This window comes from Brachycentrus maculatus, unplaced genomic scaffold (genome assembly GCF_059751285.1).
Source record: "Brachycentrus maculatus isolate JH-2025_06_01 unplaced genomic scaffold, ASM5975128v1 h1tg000841l, whole genome shotgun sequence".
NCBI classification, from domain to species: domain Eukaryota; kingdom Metazoa; phylum Arthropoda; class Insecta; order Trichoptera; family Brachycentridae; genus Brachycentrus; species Brachycentrus maculatus.
The window spans coordinates 307,379-330,264 of record NW_028281568.1 but is presented as its reverse complement, the minus strand read 5'-3'; the positions used below and the strand labels follow the sequence as shown (position 1 = coordinate 330,264).

The 22,886-nt window shown below is 33.2% G+C and overlaps 2 protein-coding genes across 3 annotated transcripts; one reads left to right on the top strand and one right to left on the bottom strand.

Moving 5' to 3' along the window:
* Positions 1–1,891: 1,891 nt before the first annotated feature.
* On the top strand, positions 1,892–18,465 carry SCCRO4 (DCN1-like protein SCCRO4). 2 transcript variants are annotated; one of them, XM_088275311.1, is made up of 8 exons: positions 1,892–2,138; positions 2,310–2,452; positions 5,791–5,933; positions 10,128–10,228; positions 11,059–11,187; positions 12,051–12,175; positions 13,842–14,049; positions 15,308–18,465. In XM_088275311.1, exons 3-8 carry the CDS (start codon positions 5,815–5,817, stop codon positions 15,385–15,387), a joined length of 762 nt encoding a protein of 253 aa, XP_088131437.1. In that variant the 5' UTR covers positions 1,892–2,138; positions 2,310–2,452; positions 5,791–5,814; the 3' UTR covers positions 15,388–18,465. The 2 variants fall into 2 exon arrangements, with proteins under 2 accessions (XP_088131437.1, XP_088131438.1); XM_088275312.1 differs by lacking the exons at positions 1,892–2,138; positions 2,310–2,452; positions 5,791–5,933 and adding an exon at positions 8,009–8,297 and having other exon boundaries at positions 15,308–16,343.
* A 963-nt stretch (positions 18,466–19,428) lies between these two features.
* Positions 19,429–22,751, bottom strand: ATPsynO (ATP synthase subunit O, mitochondrial). The gene is made up of 4 exons (XM_088275314.1): positions 22,672–22,751; positions 22,260–22,514; positions 20,357–20,548; positions 19,429–19,711 (listed from the first exon to the last, which is right to left on the bottom strand). Exons 1-4 carry the CDS (start codon positions 22,696–22,698, stop codon positions 19,553–19,555), a joined length of 633 nt encoding a protein of 210 aa, XP_088131440.1. The 5' UTR covers positions 22,699–22,751; the 3' UTR covers positions 19,429–19,552.
* Between the last annotated feature and the right edge of the window lie 135 nt (positions 22,752–22,886).

The following is a 22,886-nucleotide window of genomic DNA, read 5'->3' as shown; positions in this document are numbered from 1 at the left end:
AAATCCGTATTATTTATAGATACATCCGGATTATGTGACAAAGAACCAAGGCCAGTTTTATTGGAAGAGGGTACGAATCGAGTGCATGCCGATATGCGGCAACGTATAATATGGTAATAATATTGTATTGAATAAATTTAATAGGGAAGTGTTCGCTATTTGGATGTCATCCAATAGTGCTGTAAAATAACAATGCACTGGATCTTTCAAATAACTGCGGTTATGCAAAATATTACTGAGTTATAGCAACCTTTTAGAAAACCCGCATACCGCTGGCACGTTTATGCGCCAAGCATGATGTTCAAATATCAGATGTCATCATTATATTACAATATTAAATTGTAATAAAAATACAGTTGAACTTCGATATAACGAATTAATTTAAACGAAGAATGGTCCACTAAAGGCATCAATCTAAATATGTATGTATGTATATAGGTACATAAGTGATTTTTTCACTTTAATATTTATTCAATAATACCCTGGACTGGTACCTGAAGCGGAGGGTTGTTCACCTTTCCTTCATGTGTAAAACAATTAAGATAACACAGCGTTTATATGACGCAGTGCCCTATGCACCATTGGGGTGCGGATAAGGGTTACCAAATACCAATACCGATATATATATATATATATATATATATATATATATATATATATATATATATATATATATACATATATAAATAGCTAACGATAAGCATGAATTGTATGTAATGTTAAGGGTAACATGAAATAAATGTGAGGGAAAAAAACACATATTTATTTTGACCCACCTGCGAATCGAACCTGGGACATCTAACCATCGTAGGCGGACGAGTACATACTTATTTGTATTTACATGTGTATATAAATTTATATGTATTTAAATTTAACTCATTAGGGTTACCCGTTCCAACATAGACTCAAAATGATTTATTTATATATGTTTTATAATTATTGATTATTTAATTTAGCTATTTTCGTTTGGCATCTATGCTTTGTACAAGATTTATATGAGATGATTATTGGAGATATTCATTTATTTATACAAAACATATCAAAGTGCCAAAAAAAATCACTGCCTTATATTAATATGCGATTCCAAAAGGATTTTTTAAGTAAACCTGTTTCAATAAAAAAATACTTTTCTTATTACCATTCTTATATAATGGATATGAAAAGATCACTTCAAATTTAATGTTATTTTTTAATATTCATATTGAGTTTTAATAATAAAATGATTTTAATTTTCCGACATGAATCCTTGTTTTTTTTATCAATTATTTATATGCCTTTTAGAATTTGGTTTTTAAATTTATCGCGATGGAAAAGTTGATATATATTTGTCAGGGTTATTTGTTTAAGTTATATCGTGGAAATTTATAAGAAGTTATTTAGGTTATGATTTTACTTATATGCTAATTACTTCTAACATACCGATTACTTATGTACTTGCACAACACTATGTTAGCGTCCGGAGGTGAGATGGCGGTTTACAGCGCGTCAGAGAGGACAGGTTCCACTGTTGGTGTCATGAAATAGTGTGTATATAAATATGTGACTTCTATTTTTCCCGAGATTAATTTAGAAAATTATATGTAATTGAATCCCATGAATCAAAAGTAATGACACTGATTCATTAAATTTAATTCAATTTCATTGCTACATTAAACTCGCGAAGGTTGAAAATTCAGCAAATCATGCTTATGTTGATTACTTATCAAGTTATATTTTTTAAATTGCGCGCTAAATTCATGTGCGAAAAAATCCGTAACAACTAATCCGTCGCGACATCTAGCAGTAAAACTATAAACATAATGTATATTTTCATCCGCATTCAAATAGCTTTTATCAATGGAGAGAGCCATCTAGCGGCTAGTCGGGCAAACGCCCTCTCCGATGGAACGTTAGCGTTGGTTTTGTGTCTGGAATTATAATTCAGTAATTCAGTTTTGAATTGCTCGGCTGTAATATTCGTAAATGTAGGTATTCTGTGGACCAATCAAACACGCACGCACACATTGGACTTTTTCACAGCTGGGCGTCGGTAAAATTGTAAAAGCTCGATCGGACATGGATCAGACGAAAAAACACTGAAAAACATCACGAGTCTGGCATTTTGCGACTCCTGCGACTTTTAAACCTGCGACAAAACGGTAAGTCGCCCATAGAATTTCATCCCCTTTCACCCCCATTTTTCGCAAATGCGAACTTGAAGTGTGCATTATCGCCAATGTTTTCCTGTATTTTGTGGTTTAATAGATTATTGCGATTAATTTGACTTTGCGCAAGCTTATTCCGTCTTCTCATCGATGTCTGCATTTCAGGTTATATTCCTTCACGGTCGACCGTCATACAAATCGGAACCCTGGATTTACACAATTATCCCGATTATTTCCTCGACGGCTCCACAATAGGAGACCAAAATCGCTTCGTTTTCTCCAATTTAATTTCAAATCTGCCTCCAGTCGTAAGTACACCAAGGATATTTCAATTTCAAGGATAACATTTTAATTTTGACAACTGAAATTTATCATTACTTACGCCAATTTAGAACATCCTCGCTGTCGTTTGACAAAACAATCTAATTTTTAGAGGTTCGGTGAAGAAATTAGAACAAAATTACCTATATCCGAGTATCTAAAACGCTATTTATTAGCAATTTTATATCGTTTTACATTATGCAAATAGTCCTTAAGATGGTGCACTATGTCCAAAAATTGTCATTGTAAAACCTTTGTCATTTTCTGCAGATGTAATTCTAAGTAACTAGTGCAATCAAATTTGTCCAATTATTTCTTTACATTTATAAACCTATGTCCATAATGAATCTCAATTACTTTTATTAGTCAGCATCATTTTGCACAATAGCTTTGTGAATGCGGCACACTGTATTAAATCCAATTTGATTAATACAATTCTCTGAATTACATAAGGGTATATTCTCTGAATTACATAAGGATATATATATGCCATATTTCACATTTGATGTGCAATATGGCATATATATATATATCCTTAACTAACTAACAATCCAAATAATGCTATTGATCCAAGTAAATTGTATTGAACTTCTACACTTGGAGGTGTAATAACACATTTTGCTGAACTTCCATATTACTCAATCGATAAATCACAGTAAAATATTTGTTACATAGATAATTATTAACACAGAATGATTATAATTATGTTTTTTAATGGAATTACGTACAAATCATTTATCAAGTAAGGAAAAGATTCTACGATATGTTGCTGCACTGAATGCTTCAGTTTCTTCTAGTTTTTGTAAATCTTTTCTTTCATTTCTACGATTAAACTGAATACTGACAGTCAAACTTAAGACATCAGCCTGTAGGACCTGTCATATGATAGATATAAAATTAAACACTTATTATTTTGAGGTAGTGTAAACCAGCAATGACAGGTCATGAACCATGTAAATGTTCAAGACTTCCATATTCCCATATATGTTATCTGCAATACGTCAACACAAACAAACAAAAAATTGATAGATATTAGGTGAAATTCTACATCAGCATTATTGGGACCTTTGTTTATTAGTATTTCCTAATAAATACATGAAGAACATCCTAACATTTCAAACAATTGATTATTAAGAGAAATTTGATAAATAAAAAGTTCATTCTATGGAATTTCAACTGTATTAAATCTAGTCTGATGAAAATGATCACAAAATCTAATATTTGAGTGCAGCAATAATTGTCAATTTCGGTCATTATATTATTCTTTTTTTAAAATTCTTAAAACATTTTTTTGTTGTTGATGTTTTACATATCGTAACTCTTAAATATTTAACATTACGAGTGTTCCATGTAAAAAATTTTTTACTTCTCTTAAATTTTTATTTGCCTTACAAAAGTGTAGATTTTCAATAATTATACCATGAAATAGTAACAAACGTCTAGGGTGACGAACAATTTGGGCTACAAACAGAAATCTTGCTAAAATATAGACACAATTTTCAAATAGAATATCGGTTTAGTTCAAAACCTGATGTTCTGTATGTAACTAATGCATTTTTGCTTGCAACCTGAATTGTGTTAATCATCCCGGGTGTTCTTAGACAGAGTATCCACTACATAAGAAAATTATTTTGATTAAATTATTTATCAACTTGGTATTGATAATATTTTGTATTCTGATATCTTCCGGTGGTTTGAGGTTACTCTGCGCATTACTTTGATTAAACAGAGCAGCTAACCACAGAAAGCATCAACTTATTTGTATCATAAATATATGTACAGAATTATATTATCACACATAATAAATGAATTCCAAACTTTAAGGTAAAGTATGCAGGCCTTAAAAGTTCATATGGTGTATGCAATTATGACATACAATGCAATGTTTCGAGTGAACACTCATTACCATCTGAATAATCAGTTCTGAGAAGAAAAAAATGGCTAAAATCTCACATTTATCTACGATTGTCGCTCAACAGACATATTTGTGTTGTGGCATAGACAATGTCAGCTGCAGTCAATGATTTTACTAAAGTGCAGATTATGATAAATATATTATTTATTGTTTCGGCATTCACTTTGTGTTAAGACACAATTAAATTATAAATAAAACACTTGTTTTTTTACCACTTGAGTATCATATTTTCAAACTAGTTTCAGAAGCAGTAGATGGAAGCATTTATAGCTTTCGAAACTAGTCATGAAAATATAATACTCAAGTGATAAAAACAAGTGATTTGTTTATAATTTATGATACATATATAAATATTTTTTTTAAATAGTTGGCAGAGATTATTAGTGTTAATATGATAATAAATAAAAAAGTAAAAAGCACAGTTTTATTCAGCATAATAAATAGCACAGGCAATCTTTAATTATCAATCATTATCGACATTTACTAACTCTTAATCAGGTCTCCTTTACATCACCTGCAATATCAATAAGGAAATGATACTTAATTTTAAAATTTGTATCCTATTTAGCAAAGTGTAGTTGTTATATTAGGATTTCCTGTAATGCCTTTTTTTATATTTTGTAGTTGCCTAAGAAAATTATTCTTGCCTATTGTGTACAAAGATTTATAGCATATTCAGTTTATATCTTAAAAATGAGAGTGAATAAGTATAGCAAATAATAAAAGAATACAGTTGATCCCTAAAAACAATATAATAGATGCAATGGATTCAATATCTTATATCAATTGAGGTTTGTCACATAGTTAATTTATTTCTTATATTTAATTTATTTTGTCTTATTCGTCTTTTCCTGTATTTTTTTTCTTTTTAAATTTTAATGATTTTAATTTAATCTTTTTAAATTTTAATAATTTTAATTAATTCTTTGGCATTTCACAATATATTATGTATAATTTCAAGTACAAAATAATTATTAATACAAAAAACAATCCCACAAAGGCATGGCCTGTGTGTGGGTATACATTTTATTTTAGGTTATAATAAAAGGGTACTGGCAAGAACACAATAGATATTACAAATAAAATTAGATTAAAAGTGCTAATATAAACTACAAATATTTGATTTAAACAGAAAACAAAAAGTCAAAAAGATGAAAATGAAAAATGTTGGCAAATATGTACTAAATGAGTTACATGTTTAAAAGAAGATGGTACATAGATCTGTTTTTTTAATAAATGGTTTAATCAAAATTTAAAATCGAAACAAACTTTGTTAGGTAATGCCTCTAAATATTCTTCTAATTGGTCCCCTCAATTTGGAAACCGGTTGGACTGTATGTCTGTAAAGAGTTAAAGATCGGCGGGCATGTGAGAGCCTGTCAGGCGTGTACTGACTGTGTGTGTTCCCAGGGGCAGGTCGCGTGCGCGGGCGCAATGCCGCGCTGCAGCAAGCGGCAGCGCAGCGGGCCCCCCTCGCTGCCCCCCTCCGCCATGCCCCTGCCCCTGCACTCCTTGGAGCCCCAGCACCACACCAAGAGGACCCGACACAACAGGTAACCCCTTCTATCCAGCTCTGCGTCACCATGCCGTGCATCACAGAGGTGTCATTTCAAGTTGTATCATTGTTTTTATATATTTAACCTTTCCCAAAGTATGGACGTAAATTAACATTGGTGCAAATTTTCCTCAAAAGAGTATCGATGTTAATGAATGTTGAAGTCTATCTGTCAGTTGGTATGATGTAACTTGTATAGCAATGACATCTCGCTCACTCCTTTCAAGAACGTCATAAATCAAAAATCGTCAATTTTCAGTTGTGCATGTTTTCGAAATGCCCAGAAAAAGTACTATATCCCAGCAAAAGAGGCATATTTTTAACTTAATATATACCCGTTACAGGGCAGAAAATTATATTTTTGCATTTTAAAGAAATGGTATATTTTTGTAAATATATTAAATAATTTTCAAATGGAGAAAAAACCTTCAGGTTTTACCTAAAAAGATCTGTTGCACAGTAAAAAGTTCAATAATTGGCTTGATATATATATATTTTTTTAACACATTGTTTTATATTTTTAAAATTTAAAAAAGTTCTGAAAAATCAAGTTTTTTTATTTATGATGTTCTTGAAAAGAGTGAGCGATCTATGGATATTTGTATGCAATTTTGTCGTAAAATAAAACCTTGAGATGGTGACTTTTATTTTTTTTTAATAATTTTTACATAATTTCTTTCTTCATAATACATACATTTTGTGATCAAAAATCTAATAATTCATGTCAAAAGAACCCACTCCCCATAGAAAATCGGACATCAATTATTGTACTCCCCGAAAGGTTAAACAGTTCTCTGTTTAGCCCGAGTTTGACTTGGGCAAGGTGTTTGCATTGTAATGATGGGCCCGAGTGCTCCTTTGGAAAATCGTATTCCGACCTCTTGGTATTGATTTTCCTTAGTCAAATATATTCATGTATTTGTTTTTATTGGTTAACCCGAGAGATGTTTGGGCTGTCCTGTTTCAACTTGTTTGGTGATAATTTCTAGCACTGGCGAATTTTCTCGCCAAAATTCGATTCATAAGTAGTTAAGAAGCTGCTTGAAATTTTGACACTAGCGTAGAAAGGTACATAGCGATATTTTTACCATACAATTCAGTATGTTAAAAATGATCTTTTTGGACACCTTATGTACATCAAACACGGTTCCCGTGTCCATACAAATATTGCATACACGCGTTAACGGGAGTCGTGTTGAATAAAGAAAAGGATTCGTAGCCGGTTTTATGTGTTTTTAAAACACGAAAGGATGCCCTTATTATGATGTTTAAATAGAAAGTAGAATTTAATTTTGAACAAAGTTATGAGTTTTCGAAAATTCGCACTGTATGATATTACTTTATAAGCATTAAATGTGTTAAGTAATAAATCACTTTAAATAGTTTCTGTAGGGTCTGCTCAAGGGGTTTTTTTTTATCAAGTTTCCCCTTAAGATTTTTTTTACAGGAATAGCCTGAATATTTATTACTCAAAGTTATATATCGTAGTCGTACACGAGAAAGTGACCAACTAACAAAACGTAAAAAGTTCAAGAGGGCCATTTAAGTCAATTTTGCTTGGCGAGAAAATAAACATCAATACACTTGGTCATTTTTAACAAGTCAATATATTCTACTTTCACGTTTTACATCGCTTTTATGTTTTTTCAGAGCAATATTGAGCTAGTAAGATATCAAATAGTCAGTAATCACGTTTTTTTGTAAAAAATGCACTTGGTCACTTTCTCCTAGACGTTATATTGATGATAAAATGATATTGATATGTATACAAAATTTATATTTTTAGATCAATATCTTGTAGCTTAAACCAGTTCAAAGATTCTGAATAAAAGCATTTAATTCTACAGAATACATAAGTTAAAAATTAGTTTTTGTATAATTAATAAATATAATATAACATAATTAATTCTTTGTGAATCTAGGACAGCCTGTACATGCTTTCCAATTCTCAATTTCTGTGAGAAAAATATTTCAGAGCTGTGAAATTTGTAACATTATTCCGGCAGACAGTGTTTATTTTTGTCCCGGTTCCTTTAGTTTTTAGTACGTCCAGCATAGCCCACACACACACACACACTTTGGCAAAATTCCTCTTGCTAGCTAGACACAATAAACTCTCATAAGATTGTTTAATTTTTGCTGAATAATTTTCTGTATAATACGGGCTATTCTCTACCCAATTTTGATAAGTGATATTGACCTTGCTGCGAGAGCATTCAAGTTTAAATTAGAACATGCCCGGAGTGTTGTTTATTTCTATCTGAGATAAGTGCTGTGGATATTTTATATATTTAAAAAAATAATTTGTTATCTGTTTCTGTTTGGAGTTGAAGTTTTGTTGTGATTGTATGGACGAAGATATGTAAGTAATTTTTATTTTGTATTATTTGAATGACTTTCGGTTACTTTTATAACAACTTTACCTTTTGATTTTACTGATTATTCGTCTTTATTATTTATTATTTATTACTGACTGGTACACACCGTCAATCATTCTCTTTTTTTTGCAATGGAATGTGACAGGAAAGATATTAAGAATTTTTGTTTATATTTGCATTTCCAAAAGAAAATATTTGTAGTTTTCGTATGAACTGGGTAAGATTTGGAATCTTTTGCCAAATTTTAAATGGAAAAATGAGTAAATTAGACTAGCATTGGAGGATATTAAAATTTTTTAAATTACTGTCATTAATCCCCAGCCTGGCGGTTCTTTGATATCAAGGATTCATCTCGATGTTTGACACTAAATTTGCGTGAAAACACGGCATAAAGGTCAAACTGATACGTTGTCAATATTGTCTTTACGATACATGATAAAATAATTATATTAATTACTCGGAATTATAAGATTTATTTGTAAATGTGTCACGTGAAACATAAATGTTGTAAAATCGCCATTGTTTTTTATGTTGATTTATGTAAACAATATAATCATTAACCCATTTAGATAGTTAAAAAAAAAACACAACCATGCAACCGATAGTCATGAAGTAGTGTTTTTAACACGCTGATTGCCGACCTGAAAAGCTGGATTTCATGAGATAACCAAACTATAAATTTTATTTAACAGTGATTATAACTGTGCTTGAACTTAAAGTGTTTCTTTAGTTTTAATATTATCTGAGTAGGTTTAACATAATGTAAATATTTATCATGCGGTAACATGTGATCGGCCATCAGCTGACAGGCCGAATCACATGTGGCTGGCAATCAACGTGTTAAAGTGGTATTACACAAAGTGAGCGATGAATGATACGGAGGAAGTCATACATATTACCATACCACAAAGTTAACAATGATTTTAACCCTTCCCTTACGGTGCTAAAAACTTCCGCGTGCACCGGTGATACAACATATAAAAATGTGATTTAAAAACGGGAAAAATGTAAATATTCCTAAATGTTGTTTTTATTGAGCATAGTTGTAGCTGAAATGTATCAATTTTGTAATGTTAGCTCTGTCAAATACCTAAAAAAAGAGAAAAAAATATATTGCAAGTAACCGGCGTAGCAAGCATAGCAACACGACGCTAAAATGACATCAATGGAAACAGTATGAAGCCGCGTGTGCATGTACGTAAAGTGCGGCACCCGCGCATACTCCGAGATATGTTTGTGTATTGGTGATCCTATCCCCTATTTTTTTTACAATTTATTTATTTCCGTTGCTGCAAATGAATAACTTTATATTATAATACTTTTATTTAACACGTAAAAGTATTACCAAGGAATACAAAAATTGTGGGCCCGTATCTATTATATTATATTTTGATATTCTCATTTTTAACCCTTTCCACTCTGACCATTTTTTCTCGTAACTGATCAGCTACTCTGATCAAAAAAATGGGATGTTTTTCTACCATTAAAATAAATATTTTGTTTCCTTAATTTTGGGACACTGTCTGGCAATTCGTATGACCATGTTAATTACAATTAACTGTATTTATCTGAAATATTTTTTGGTAGAATATACTTGGGTGATAGAGAAATCAGTGATTAAAGTTATACCTGCGCCGGGCCAGACATTGTGGCCCACGGAGCTGCCTACTAGAATCATACGGGCCAGAATGTCTGGCCTACAGAGTGGTAAGAGTTAAAGTTAAGTTCTAGTAAATACATTTCACCGGAAGGGGAAGGTAATACACAAAATGTAAACACAAAATACATTAAATGGTTCAATTTACTTTGTTCAGTAACCGAAGATGCTCCAGATCAGAAGACACAAGCTTCAGCGTGAAGAGATGCCTCGCCTGGTTCCGAGAATACACCACACCTGACGAGCCCGACATACTTGGTAACCATTCAGCTAATGATCCATCCTAATTCTATCTGATCAATCATCACTCATTCTGGAAGATCGTTCAGGTATCATTTTATGATAGGGCAAATAAATTTACCATGAGACGATTACGGTACTATTCTGCCTCTCTGCGCCTGAAGCTCGTTTGTTATGATTGTTTTTTTTAGAGAGTATGTTTGTTGTTGCTTATACTGGTATGATTTATTTTAAAAGAGAATTTCTCATTGGAAAACTAAAAACAACCTTTTAGCTTAGTAAATATGCGAAATATCTAAATGTAGAATGGGTTGAGTCTGGTATTTCACTAATACCCTTTGAGCCCTCCCACTTTTTCTGACTGGTCTCATTTAACAAATGTTTTATTCGTATAAAATAATGTTTTATGATTCTACTAATTTCTAGTGACTGCTGTTTCGCCTTGTATGGACGTTTAGTGTAGCTAGAAAGTTCTCAATTTGGTTGTTTATTTCCATTAACCTATCAATAAAAGAGTGCTTATTTTAACACCTTTCAGGCGAGTATTTTTACACCTGCGGACGGCTGGTGACAGGATTTGATACATATAAATAATCCCATATAGTTTAGACCTTAACAAACAGATTGGTATATAATATTCATTTAAAAATATTGGATGATTCCTTCTTTTCTGCATTTGAAATGAAGCCGGCGCAGAAGGTAAAAATACCCTTCCCGCCCTTAAGCATCAATCGACTGAACGAGTAAAAAAAAAAAATACCTTTCCCATCCGAAGTGTGTTAACTGGCTAGTTAAATTCCTAAGAATTATTATTTACTGTGAAAATAAATGGCCTTTTTTATTTCTAGGTCCTGAGGGAATGGAAAAGTTTTGCGAAGATATCGCCGTGGAACCGGAGAATGTGGTGATGCTGGTACTAGCCTATAAAATGGGAGCTAAACAAATGGGGTACTTCACTCAGGAGGAATGGCTGCAAGGTTATTTTAAACAGTAATTTAATGTGTCAATTGTCCACCTCGGGATATGTTTAAATATGTGAGCTGAAAATAACTCGTTGACCCGGAAATCCAAGATAGAATCACTGTATGAATTAATTTTTTTGTTTTTGAGATTGCAAACTATGTTTTTGGAAATCAATCCGACGGACTCTTAGACTTGCGCAAGTGAAATGTTTCTTTCATTTTTTGCATGTGATACGATGACAAGTTTTTGTTGTTCAACGTGATTGAATTCCTAGCAATGAAATAGTTTTTAAGCATACGAGGAATACAGCAGACTTGATTTTTAGGGATGGATGGTAAATATATTTCCCAGATTACGCTGTTAGTCTAAAGCCGCTTGTGCACTACACGGAATTTTACTGTCTGGCAATCCGGTTTTAAAAAATAAAAGCGACTACAACAGTTTAGCGTGATCGAATTTACGCGCAACATTTAAGAGCACCAATCCGAAGAAAGACAAACAAAAGTACAAACCAATCCAAGCCAATCATCGTTTTATCACATGTCCATACCATCTCAACACACTCTTCTTAATTTATATTGATAATGCTTATCTCAGCCTTGCCTTATTTCACCATTCCATTATCTATTATACATAATTTTTCCGCATAATTGTCTGAGACATTGCATTTCGACTCGATCTGTGATATTATCTACTTTTCCATTAATTTTCAAAACACTAAAACATCCCGGTAAATCTGCTTCACGGTTGATCTGATCAGCATTTTTCTTAGTATGTAGTTGAACATTGCCAGTCCTTGTTAACATGACGCAAATAAAGTTTTGCATATTTTAACTGTTTGCCTGTTTGTTTATATTATTGATGGAACTGTTTACAGGATTAGCAGAATTACAGTGTGACAGTATTAGTAAAGTACAGAATAAATTGGATTACTTACGGAGTATATTAAATGATCCACACCAGTTCAAAGGAATCTACAGATACGCTTATGATTTTGCCAGAGTGAGTCACCTTGCTTATTTACTATTATATATCTTATTTCTTTATCAGGATCGGCAAAAGAATTTCTTTCTTCTTTTCAAGTTGACTCCCAATTACGAGATAACTCGTAGATTGCGTTTTTTGCTAAGACGCCGACTACGAGTTATCTCGTACTGTGTTTACTTGCCATATTCGTGCAGCTACAATAAAAATTCTAGTATATCAGTGCTAATATGGAAAGATGGCTTCTGGGAAGAGAACAAAAATCAATGCTGGTTTACATGAACAGAAAATTTATTAATAAATGAACAGGAAATATAATTATGTACTGTAATTAGAGTTTTTAATAATATAATTTGATTAAATGAAATTGTCTTTTTATACCGGAATTCTGAAAATTGCCATGGCAGTCAACGTGTTAATAATTTCTTAATTAATTTGCCTTCTAAACACCCTGATGGTGCATAGAGCACTGCAGCATAGCATCTATGAAGTATTATCTTCCTTATTGGTTACATGAAGACAAGATTTTATTTTAACTCCTTGGAAAAATCTGGATACCCCATGTATAATAATCAAAATGTGCATACTACATATTTAAATTTTATTAACCTTTCCGGGAGTACAAAAATTGATGTCCGACTTTCTCTGGGGAGTGGGTTCTTTTTACATGAAAAAATTTTTTTTCATTAAATCGATGTATTATGAAGATAGAAATTATGTTGAAATATTTTTTTTTCAATTAATACCTATTTGAAATATTTTTCAATTATGACAAAATTACACACAAATATCCACAGATATCATTGCTAAACAAGTTACATCATACTAACTGACAGACGCACTTCGACGTTTATTAACGTCGATACTCCTTTAAGGAAAATTCCCACTGACGTTCATTTAAGTCCATACTCCCGGACAGGTGAAATATTGTTAGAAAATAACAAAATTAGTATTTTTGAAAATAAAATAACTTTCGAAATAACAATTTTGAAATTAATTTAAAAAAAATACTAATTGTATTTTTCAAATTAACACATTTTGCACTTTTTTTTTGCGCGTGTGGACCGCTGGTGTCGGGATGTGATAATTATGTACATATAGTTAAGACCTTAACAAAGGTATTAGTATACATATAATATTCATAACATTAAAAACTTTGGATAATTCCTTCTTTTCTGCCCTTGAAATGAGGCCGGCGCAGAAGGTAAAAATACCCTTCCCGTCCCAAGCATCAATCAACCGAACGGATAGAAATACCTTTCCCGTGTGTTAAATATTGTGAGAAAGTAACAAAATTGACATTTTAAACAATACAAATAATTTTCGAAATAACAATTTTTATGTGAAATTCTTCAAACCCTTATCCGCACCCCAGTGGTGCATAGGGCACTGCATATAAACGCAGTGTTATCTCGATCGTTAACACATGAAGGAAAGGTGATCAGCCCTCCGCTTCAGGTACCAGTCCAGGGTGATATTTAATAAATATTAGAGTGAAAAAATCACTTATATTTATTTGACCCCCCCATGGAATCTTAACCTGGACCTCCAGAATGGTAGCCGAGCGTGCTGACCATTACACTATGGAGGCGGACATTATGTGAAATTAGTCAAATAAAATGCTAATTGTATTTTTTGATATCTGGTCTCCTCGGCCTTTGGTACATTGTGTCGGCCGTTCCAGGACAAGGACCAGCGCAGCCTGGAGGCGGTGACGGGGCGGGCCATGCTGCAGCTGCTGCTCGGGGGCGGCTGGCCGCTGCTGTCCCGCTTCTCCACCTTCCTGGAGAACTCCCGCTACCGGGTCATCAACCGGGACCAGTGGTGCAACATCCTGGAGTTCAGCAGGACCGTGCATCTCGAGCTCGACAACTATGACGCAGACGGAGCCTGTAACTATCTCCCCGTTCACTTATATACCATGCATGCATTTACCAATATTATTTATTGATTTGGCGTTTAATTTGTAGAACTCCATTTTAATTTATGTATTAATTTTAAATCAAACACAGATTTTTTGAGTCTTCTAAGTTTTCCTTTTCTATTTTTTCTCTTTTGGAGTTATTTTCCAATGTATTTTGTCCGCCTCCGTAGTGTAATGGTCAGCACGCTCAGCTACTATACTACAGAGGTCACGGGTTCGATTCCCAGGGGGGAGGTCAAATAAAAATAAGTGATTTATTCACTCTAATATTTTTTCAATATAACCCTGTACCTGAAGCGGAGGGCTGAACACCTTTCCTTCATGTGTTAACAATCAAAATATCACTGCGTTTATATGATGCAGTACCCTATGCACCATCGGGTGAGGATAAGGGCTCGAAGAAGAAGAAGCTTTGAAGCTATCAATGATGTCAGTTTCAATGCCCTTTGATCTACTATAGCAGATAATTATTATTTTAAGTCAGTAAATTTTAGAAGCATGTCTTTAGATTTTTTTCCAGTAACTCAATATCTTTCTTAAGGCATTGTAAGCTGGAAACACTTAAGTGTCTTTTACATACTGTTGGTAGACAGCGGGAGACGCTTATAAGCGTTCTGTTCGCTTACTTTTGGTTGAGTGCGAGAGACGCCAAAAAACATTGTATAGATCGGAATTGGGTTTGCGGTTACTTGTGACTAGTATACTGTGGGTCGGGCCGCAGACTGTCTAAGTATAATTAGAGTCCGGGTTGATGAAAAAACCGCCTGACAACAATGTGTTAATTTATATATTAAATGTTAAAATCAAACACTGATTTTATGAGTCTCCTAAATTGTATTTTACTGTTAAAATAAATTTTGTCACATTCATTTAAAAATGCCACAACTAGCCGAAAAAATTGTCAAAAAGATTTTTTTTATGTGTTCTTTAAATGATAAAATACAATTTAATGGACTCAAAAAACCAGTGTTTGATTTTAATATTTAATATATAAATTTAAATGGAGTTCTACAAATTAAATGCCACAATATAGTGAGTATCGGGTGGCAGACTGCCTGAGTATAATTATGGTCGGGGTTGATGAAAAAACCGCTTGACGTCAGTGTGTTATGGCCTTTTTATTGTAAAGCCATTTTTCTAACCCTTATCCGCACCCTTTGCTAATTCCCTCATGTTGAAACTTCCTTTTTCTTAGTTTGATTGAGTGAATTATTGGTTATTTCCAGGGCCTGTGATGTTAGACGAATTTGTGGAATGGCTGCGACACGAGCGGGAACAAAAAAATATCACCTCGGAAGAGAGCTGAAAGTAATACGGAGAGAAGAAAGGACATCACCCGCTACTATCAACTCATGCAAATACTATATCAAACTATACATGTATTATCCTTAATGTTAGTATGGTAACCTCACTCTATAATATTCAAAGGCTGAGAACATTTGGTCAGTTTTATCAAATTACGTAGCGTCATATGTAAGGATCGTAATACATTCGTAAATTAGTCCCCGCGCAAACTGATCTGTATCCACAGTTTCGTGACTATTTGTTCCTGTGTTAGCCAGATTGGAGATCTGTATACGTCGTAAGGATAGTTGTTAAACATTGACGATTGTATCGCATAATCTGTGTACGGAGAAATATTGGACTCTTGTACATAGTACTCAACCAGACAGTAATTTAAGCATTTGGTTAACGGATTTCACAAGAACTAAATTCTTCTGCTCAAATATTTTGTTTTCCATTTGATACTAAGCATTGGTAGCTTTATTTAATAATAAAAAAGTTATATATGTATTACCCTTGTTTTATAACACATTCATCACATTTGTTATATTGGACTATTATTTTGAAATCATTACTTGTTTTTAAATGTTTTATTTTCTGGAAATAAATATAAAAGTTTTAATGTAAATTCAGAGACGTGTAAGTAATTACGGCAATTTGCTTTGCTAAAAAATATGCATATTATTTGAAGCTACAATTTCCGAAGTGAACATATTTTGAGTTGCACTCATGATAAAATTTATACTAATAATTTTAAAGAATAATTTTTTTTTTAGTATGTTTGTGTATCTTTGATATGTGATATCACATTTACCCAATGACAAGTGTGAAGCCAGTTCCCTGAGAGACCTCAACAACGTCATTTAAATAGGCGTTCCGAAACAATGGAATGTCCAAGAAAAAGAGTTTTTGAGCCACTAGCTTTGTCTACTGCATTCCTAACCATATTATTAATAATATGAAAGAACAATCACAAAATAACTTTCACAGAAGCACTATTTAATTAGGGTAGCAAAAAAAATACTGTCATAAATGCAATACTTTACTATAAAATTGAGTCAGCTTGTGGTCCCATGGTTAGTCTCCAAGTTTCATGACTAGTCATAGTTTCCAGCCTACTCTACCACTCTATTTCTATTTTTAATAAGGGGCCGCTAAGGCCTTTAAAAATAGTTTGAAATTTAAATTTATATATAAACAATACGGTGAAACCTCTATCTATCGTTTCTCGAATAATCGTTTTCCCGGATGTGTCGTTTATTTATTTTACCCCGAATTCATTTCATACAAAAATAGATCGCATCGATCGTTTCTATCCACCATTTTACCGCATTCATCGTTTGAATTATTCTACATATGTATTTAATATAATTTGTCTGTTTTTTTACTTTTTTTTTTAATTTTCTGAATTTTGCTCCGTTTTGTTTTGTTTTGTTCTGACGACAATATTTCAACGTGTGGGATACACACCATCGAAAGCTTGTGTGATAGATACAGCAGAAGAGGTCTGAAGATCTTTGGGTTCTGTTCAACTTTGTATTTTTTTTTTATTAAATACATTTATTAACATCTAAAACATGTATTCTTGAAATTTCCACCTACTAATGGTTATGCAGATTGGGAGGACGGTATCTTTACTCGATCGTATCTCCTTTATCCCGCATTCATTGTTTTCCCGCATTCATAGTTTATTTCAATAGGTCCCTTTAAAAACGATAAATAGAGGTTTCACTGTATTTGTGTTATTATATAATGAGAACACAAATATTTATTTTCAATAAAAAAATATACTGGCAACATAAAATGTCTGCCAAATATGTAGTCTTAATTGCTTACACTACTGACCTGAGTGAAGGTGACGTCTTACAAAGCATTTTTTCATTGGAATGTCTTAAGTGCAATGGCTTGATGGAATGGTATAAAAATTCCACATTATGGTTTGTAAAAAAAAATACAGAAGAGGTTTGTAATTTTTACGGTATATGCAGACTTTTTGATGAATGGGATTTTTTTTAGTTCACTTCGAAAATGATAGCTTCATTTTATGCATAATACTTTCTGCCAAATGTGGTATCTAGCATTTAGCAACAAAGACACCGGTGTTTTTGCAGTACCTAGTACAATTAGTTTTATTTTTCACCCGAAGCCGTATGTAGTTATCGTAGTTTTTATTTCCATTATCAAGTGTGTTCATTTATTATGGTTAAATTTTCTAGTCGTCATATGCTTACAAGCCTCTGAATGCTGTTCCTCTATGCCAGTGTTTCTCAATCTTTTTGTGCCATGCCCCACTTCATTTAAAAAATGTCCCATAATTTTTTGGTTTACAAATTTTGAAGAATAACTAAAAATGTCAAAACATGCAGATTGCTCCTACCCTCTCCCACCTCATGTGGAGTGGGGCATGCGCCCCATATTGAGAAACACTGGACTACGCCATAAGCAATATTAATATGCCTATCCTAGTGTTTAATATATGGATGTGAATGTCACTTATACATTAGCCTAGCCTATGTAATGATCGTGGAAATATATTCTATTTTTGGAAATTGTAAGTTTGTCTTTTAGATGACTTATGGGAATGTGAGTTGGAAGAAATAAAAAGACTGGCATTTAAAGAATGGTAAATATAAATTTTATAATATTGCATTTGTATATATTTAAATCTTAGATTGATTCTTCAATTTCTATTACGTGGGACTAGACATAGGATTCATTTTTCTTTATAATGTAACAGAAATTAACTCAAAATTGGACTTCACTAGACTTTTGACTATCTGGGATGTTAGAAAAAATACTATTCGAACCTTTATCTGCACCCCAATGGTGCATAGGGCACTGCATCATATAAACGCAGTGTTATTAAGATTGTTAACACATGAAGAAAAGGTGATCAGCCCTCCACTTCAGGTACCAGTCCAGGGTAATATTGAATAAATATTAAAATGAAAAAATCACTTATATTTATTAGACCCCCCTCTGGGGATCGAACCCCGGACCTCCAGAACGGAAGCCGAGCGTGCTGACCATTACACTACGGAGGCGGACAAAATACATTGGAAAATAATTCCAAAAGAGAAAAAAATATAAATCTAAAAAATTCAAATAATTAAGTACATATATGACATGTATCCCAGTTAACGCGACTACATAATCAAAATCAGATATCTTCTGTGATCATGTATTATACTTTTTCTAAATGTTATTTATCAAAAATAATTTCAGAATTTTAAATTTGCTGGTCGTCTTACTATTGATTTCATCTGGCCGATTCATTTTATCTAGCCCACAATCCAACAATCAAATGTATACTAACTTAGCGTAACACAAGTTTATTCATTGTGAACTTGTACATAACTTGATTAAATTACCTATTTTTTCCATTTTCTTCATTCATTGTAATCTCAATTTAAAAAGAAAATAAAAGTAATTCAGTTATTAAAATCATAAACCATTGTTTTATTTCATAATATGTATATTATTTTATTTTTACAAATTGGTGCCTTACTTATTCCTAGATATTATTCACATGTCTGTCATTTCGTTTGATCAATATTACCATATTGGTTACAATAAAGCTTGTTAAAGAAATGTAATTTGACGCAGGCGATATGTATTACATTTGCATCAAAAAAATGATGACAGAAAAGAATCGATAACATTTTTTATTTTTTGTAACTGCAGACAGTTGGTAGAATTCCATATTGAATTGTTGGGTAATATATCCAAAATTAAACAAGGTTTATTTGGTTGAATTCTACATTTATTTATGTATATGTTAATATGTGACGCGTTTCGTCTTCTTAAGAAGACAAACGCATCACGTATTAACATATACATAAATAAATGTAGAATTCAACCAAATAAACCTTGTTTAATTTTGGATATATTACCCAAGATAATATTTTTGTATTATAGTGACACCTATCCGCTACATATCAAAGCAAAAATGAGAAATCAGATATGTAAGATGTGGTTTTTGTTTATGAGTTGAAGGTAACCGAAACGCACAAATATGTGCACGCCATAAAGAATATTACTAAATTCAAATGAAACACAGTAATTTATTTACATAATATTTAATTGTATACTAGTATTCCATAACAAATCAGATAATTTTGTGTTCTATCTGTAAATTAAGAAGCTGATTCATGATGAATGTGATTGGAGAGAAAGTTGTTTAATATTTAGGCAGGGGCCTGGATCACTTCTGTGAAGCGCTTCACTTTGCTGGCAACACTCATATCCACATACTTATCATCAATGGAGACGATCATTCCACCCAATAGTGCTGGGTCAACCTTAGCGGTCAAGTGGATGCTCTGGTTAGCGGACTTCAAGAATTTCTGAAAAAAAAATCATAAATAAGCACATTGGATTCTTGACTACATACATCTTTTATTTTTCAACGACACAAATAAGGTGGACAAATATACATCTTTCAAAACATCAAGAGTTTTAGATATAAAATTTTTGTATGTTGTATACTGCTAATATTTAAGAGTCCTCCGTGAAGAATAAACAAATGCACAGCTTACGACATTTTGAATGTATCCAAATATGTACATACTTATTCACAAATCTGGACTATCTCCAATTATAGGAATTATTTTTTGACATGTCAACATAGATGAAGAAGAATATGGAAGTCTGGACATTTACAGGGCTTACGACTGTCATAGTATAATGTTTCAAAATTGAATCATATATATCCACGAAATTGGATCATATGCTTCCAAGAGTTTCAGTAGTGTGGTTATCAATCATGGGTAGAATTGGTGAATGTTACACGTGTGTATAGTGATCACTTAAACCAGCCTATGGTTTAAGTAATCACTTTACACACGTGTTCTTCATTTATGTTGAGATGTCAAAAAATAATATGAAAATGCACAACTCCCTAAAGGTGCACGTTAACATATCAAAGTATGTATTTGGTAAAGACTCATCAATTTCTGACATCAAAAAATATTTAATTTAGCGTAGCTCACCTTGAGGGCAGCCTCCAAGGCCTTGCGCTGGGCATCATCCAGGGCCTTGGCGGTGGTGACTTCGCAGATCACTTCGCCTCGGTGTGCGGACATCATGATCTTGAAGGCGTTGATAACATGGTCGAGCTTCTTCAGTCTTCCATTTTCGGCCATCAACTCCAACATGTTACCAGTCGCCGGCGAAAGGGAAATCTTTAACAAAATTTCAATGACTTTAGAACACATATTTTTGGATGAACCCGTCCAGTATATTTGAATCCATATTACTCCTATATAAACTAACAGAAAGAGAACCTAGAGAAATATGCGAGATTGAAGATGTCACTAGGTAGGCAAGGCAACGAAGAAGACAATGGTATGCGCATGCGAGGAGAATGGAACCATCCAGACTCCCCCACATTGCACTGCACAGCTACCCTCAAGGCAGACTACTCCGGGCAGACCACCAAAAAGATGGATTGACGGCTGGGAATCGACATTGCAGGAGGCTAATCCCTCCTAAAAACAGGCTACAAAGCCTACACCAAGAAGAAGTTTTGTGAATATTATAGAACAGCGAAATATATTTTTTTCACAGATTCTACATTTAATAGTTCCTGATGGGACACGTCAACCCCTCATGTCTCTTCCTCCAACCCCGAGGATTCCGGCGCCCCGGAAGGCCGCTGACGACCATTCACCGACTATACTCAGCGGAACTTCGAGACGCCGGACTGACCTGGGAGGAAGCCAAGGAGATGGCGCGTGACAGAGTGACTTGGAGACGTCTCGTGTTGGCCATATGCTCCACCTAGGGAGCGAACATGGAAAAAGAAGAAGAAAGATGGGACACGAGTTTAAGTTGAAGAGTAACTGCGCTATGTTCATCGTCTTTACATAAAGTTTGAAGATACATTTAAAACACTACTAAAAGAAAAAGGACACGCTGTTGTACTGTAAATGGCAAGTTAAAAAACCCTATCTGAAATGTAAGGGAAATATAAACGTTCGATAATCTTGCAAGCTGTGTAATAATTTTATACCGTGCCACAAATGGCAATATCTCTTTTAATGCAGATGCAAGAATTATTTTACATATTAAGATAAAGTAATATCATCATAACAAATTATAAGTGTGTGACGGGTATCATTAATGACATTGCTGTATTATAGTTGCTGCTTAACTTCAATTATTACACATTTCAGTCCTGCCAGGACAGCTCCCTGATTGCTATCAGCTAATTAAAAATCATGTGACAGGCGCCGTGGTGTAGTTGGGTAGACACTCGATTGCCAAACTGGTGTCGCGGGTTCGATTCCTAACAAGTGCAAAATAAATTCAAGAAAGATTTATTTTCAATTGGTCTGGGTATTTGTGATGTATTTTTCACATTTACCTTCCCTATCCTTACCATCCTACCTGCAGACAAGCCTCTAATAGAGACTTTGCGGGTTATTCCTTTTTAAAAAGTGTGACTTGTGCTCAAAATCATGTAACTTGTGTGATCATTGGCGTGGCTAACCGGCTAACGACAACCAAAGACGGTTGATGTGCAATCTGTAGAATTGGAAAACAAACACCAACCATAATACTGTTGTATTTGAATAATACTACACTCGGCTCTAAGTATACGACAATCATATGTTAATAATAAAATAATAGGATCAAGCAATAGGGTAATTTCATATGAAGTGTATTTTTTTTAATAACAGCTAAAAATTATGACAATTTCCATAACCAGACTGTATTTTTTTGACAAAAGGCACTCAATAATTATGTCAATGAAAATAGCTGTCATTATAGTGACTACAGTATGTGACTGGATTGTTTCGCTTTCAGACAACATTCATGAAGTAAGATTTGTAAAATAGATAATACTGAAATATTTATTTATGTAAATTCTTTTTCAATGAAACAAATTACCTTGGTAGCTAAATGTCTGAATGCACCAGCTTTGATTGACCGTTTGATGGACGGGTTGATAACCAATTCCTTCAATTTCGGGTCACTTTTCATCTGGGCTTGGAAGTTCAGGAGCTCCTTTTCAACAACATCCAATTGCTTCATTTTAGAAGCTGCAGAGTACAAGGCTGTAGCATAGCGACCCTCCAGACCGAAGATCTGGACGGGTGGCTTTATCATGGGTCCAGTAGTGGACGCGCTGCTGAAACTGCGGGCCTGAAATAATGTTTTTACATTGAAACAAGAATATTACATAACCTAACCCTACTTACCAAACGGCTTGTCAAAGTTCGAAACATTAAATTAATATAACAATAAAATCGCATAACAACTCTTAAATATGGATTTAGTAAGATCAATATGATAAACTAACCAGAATTGCACATTTCAACGAAGACATTTTCAATAAAAAAATTATTATCGCCCTGCCGAAAACGTAATATGGAGCTGACCAGTGATACCAGTACGTAAATCGATCGATAAAGTTTGACATTTCACCAAAAGAAAAAGTACTTACCAGATGTTTTTTTTTATTATTTTAATTTGATAATATTCCATGCATTATAATTTGTTATAATAGAAAACAGG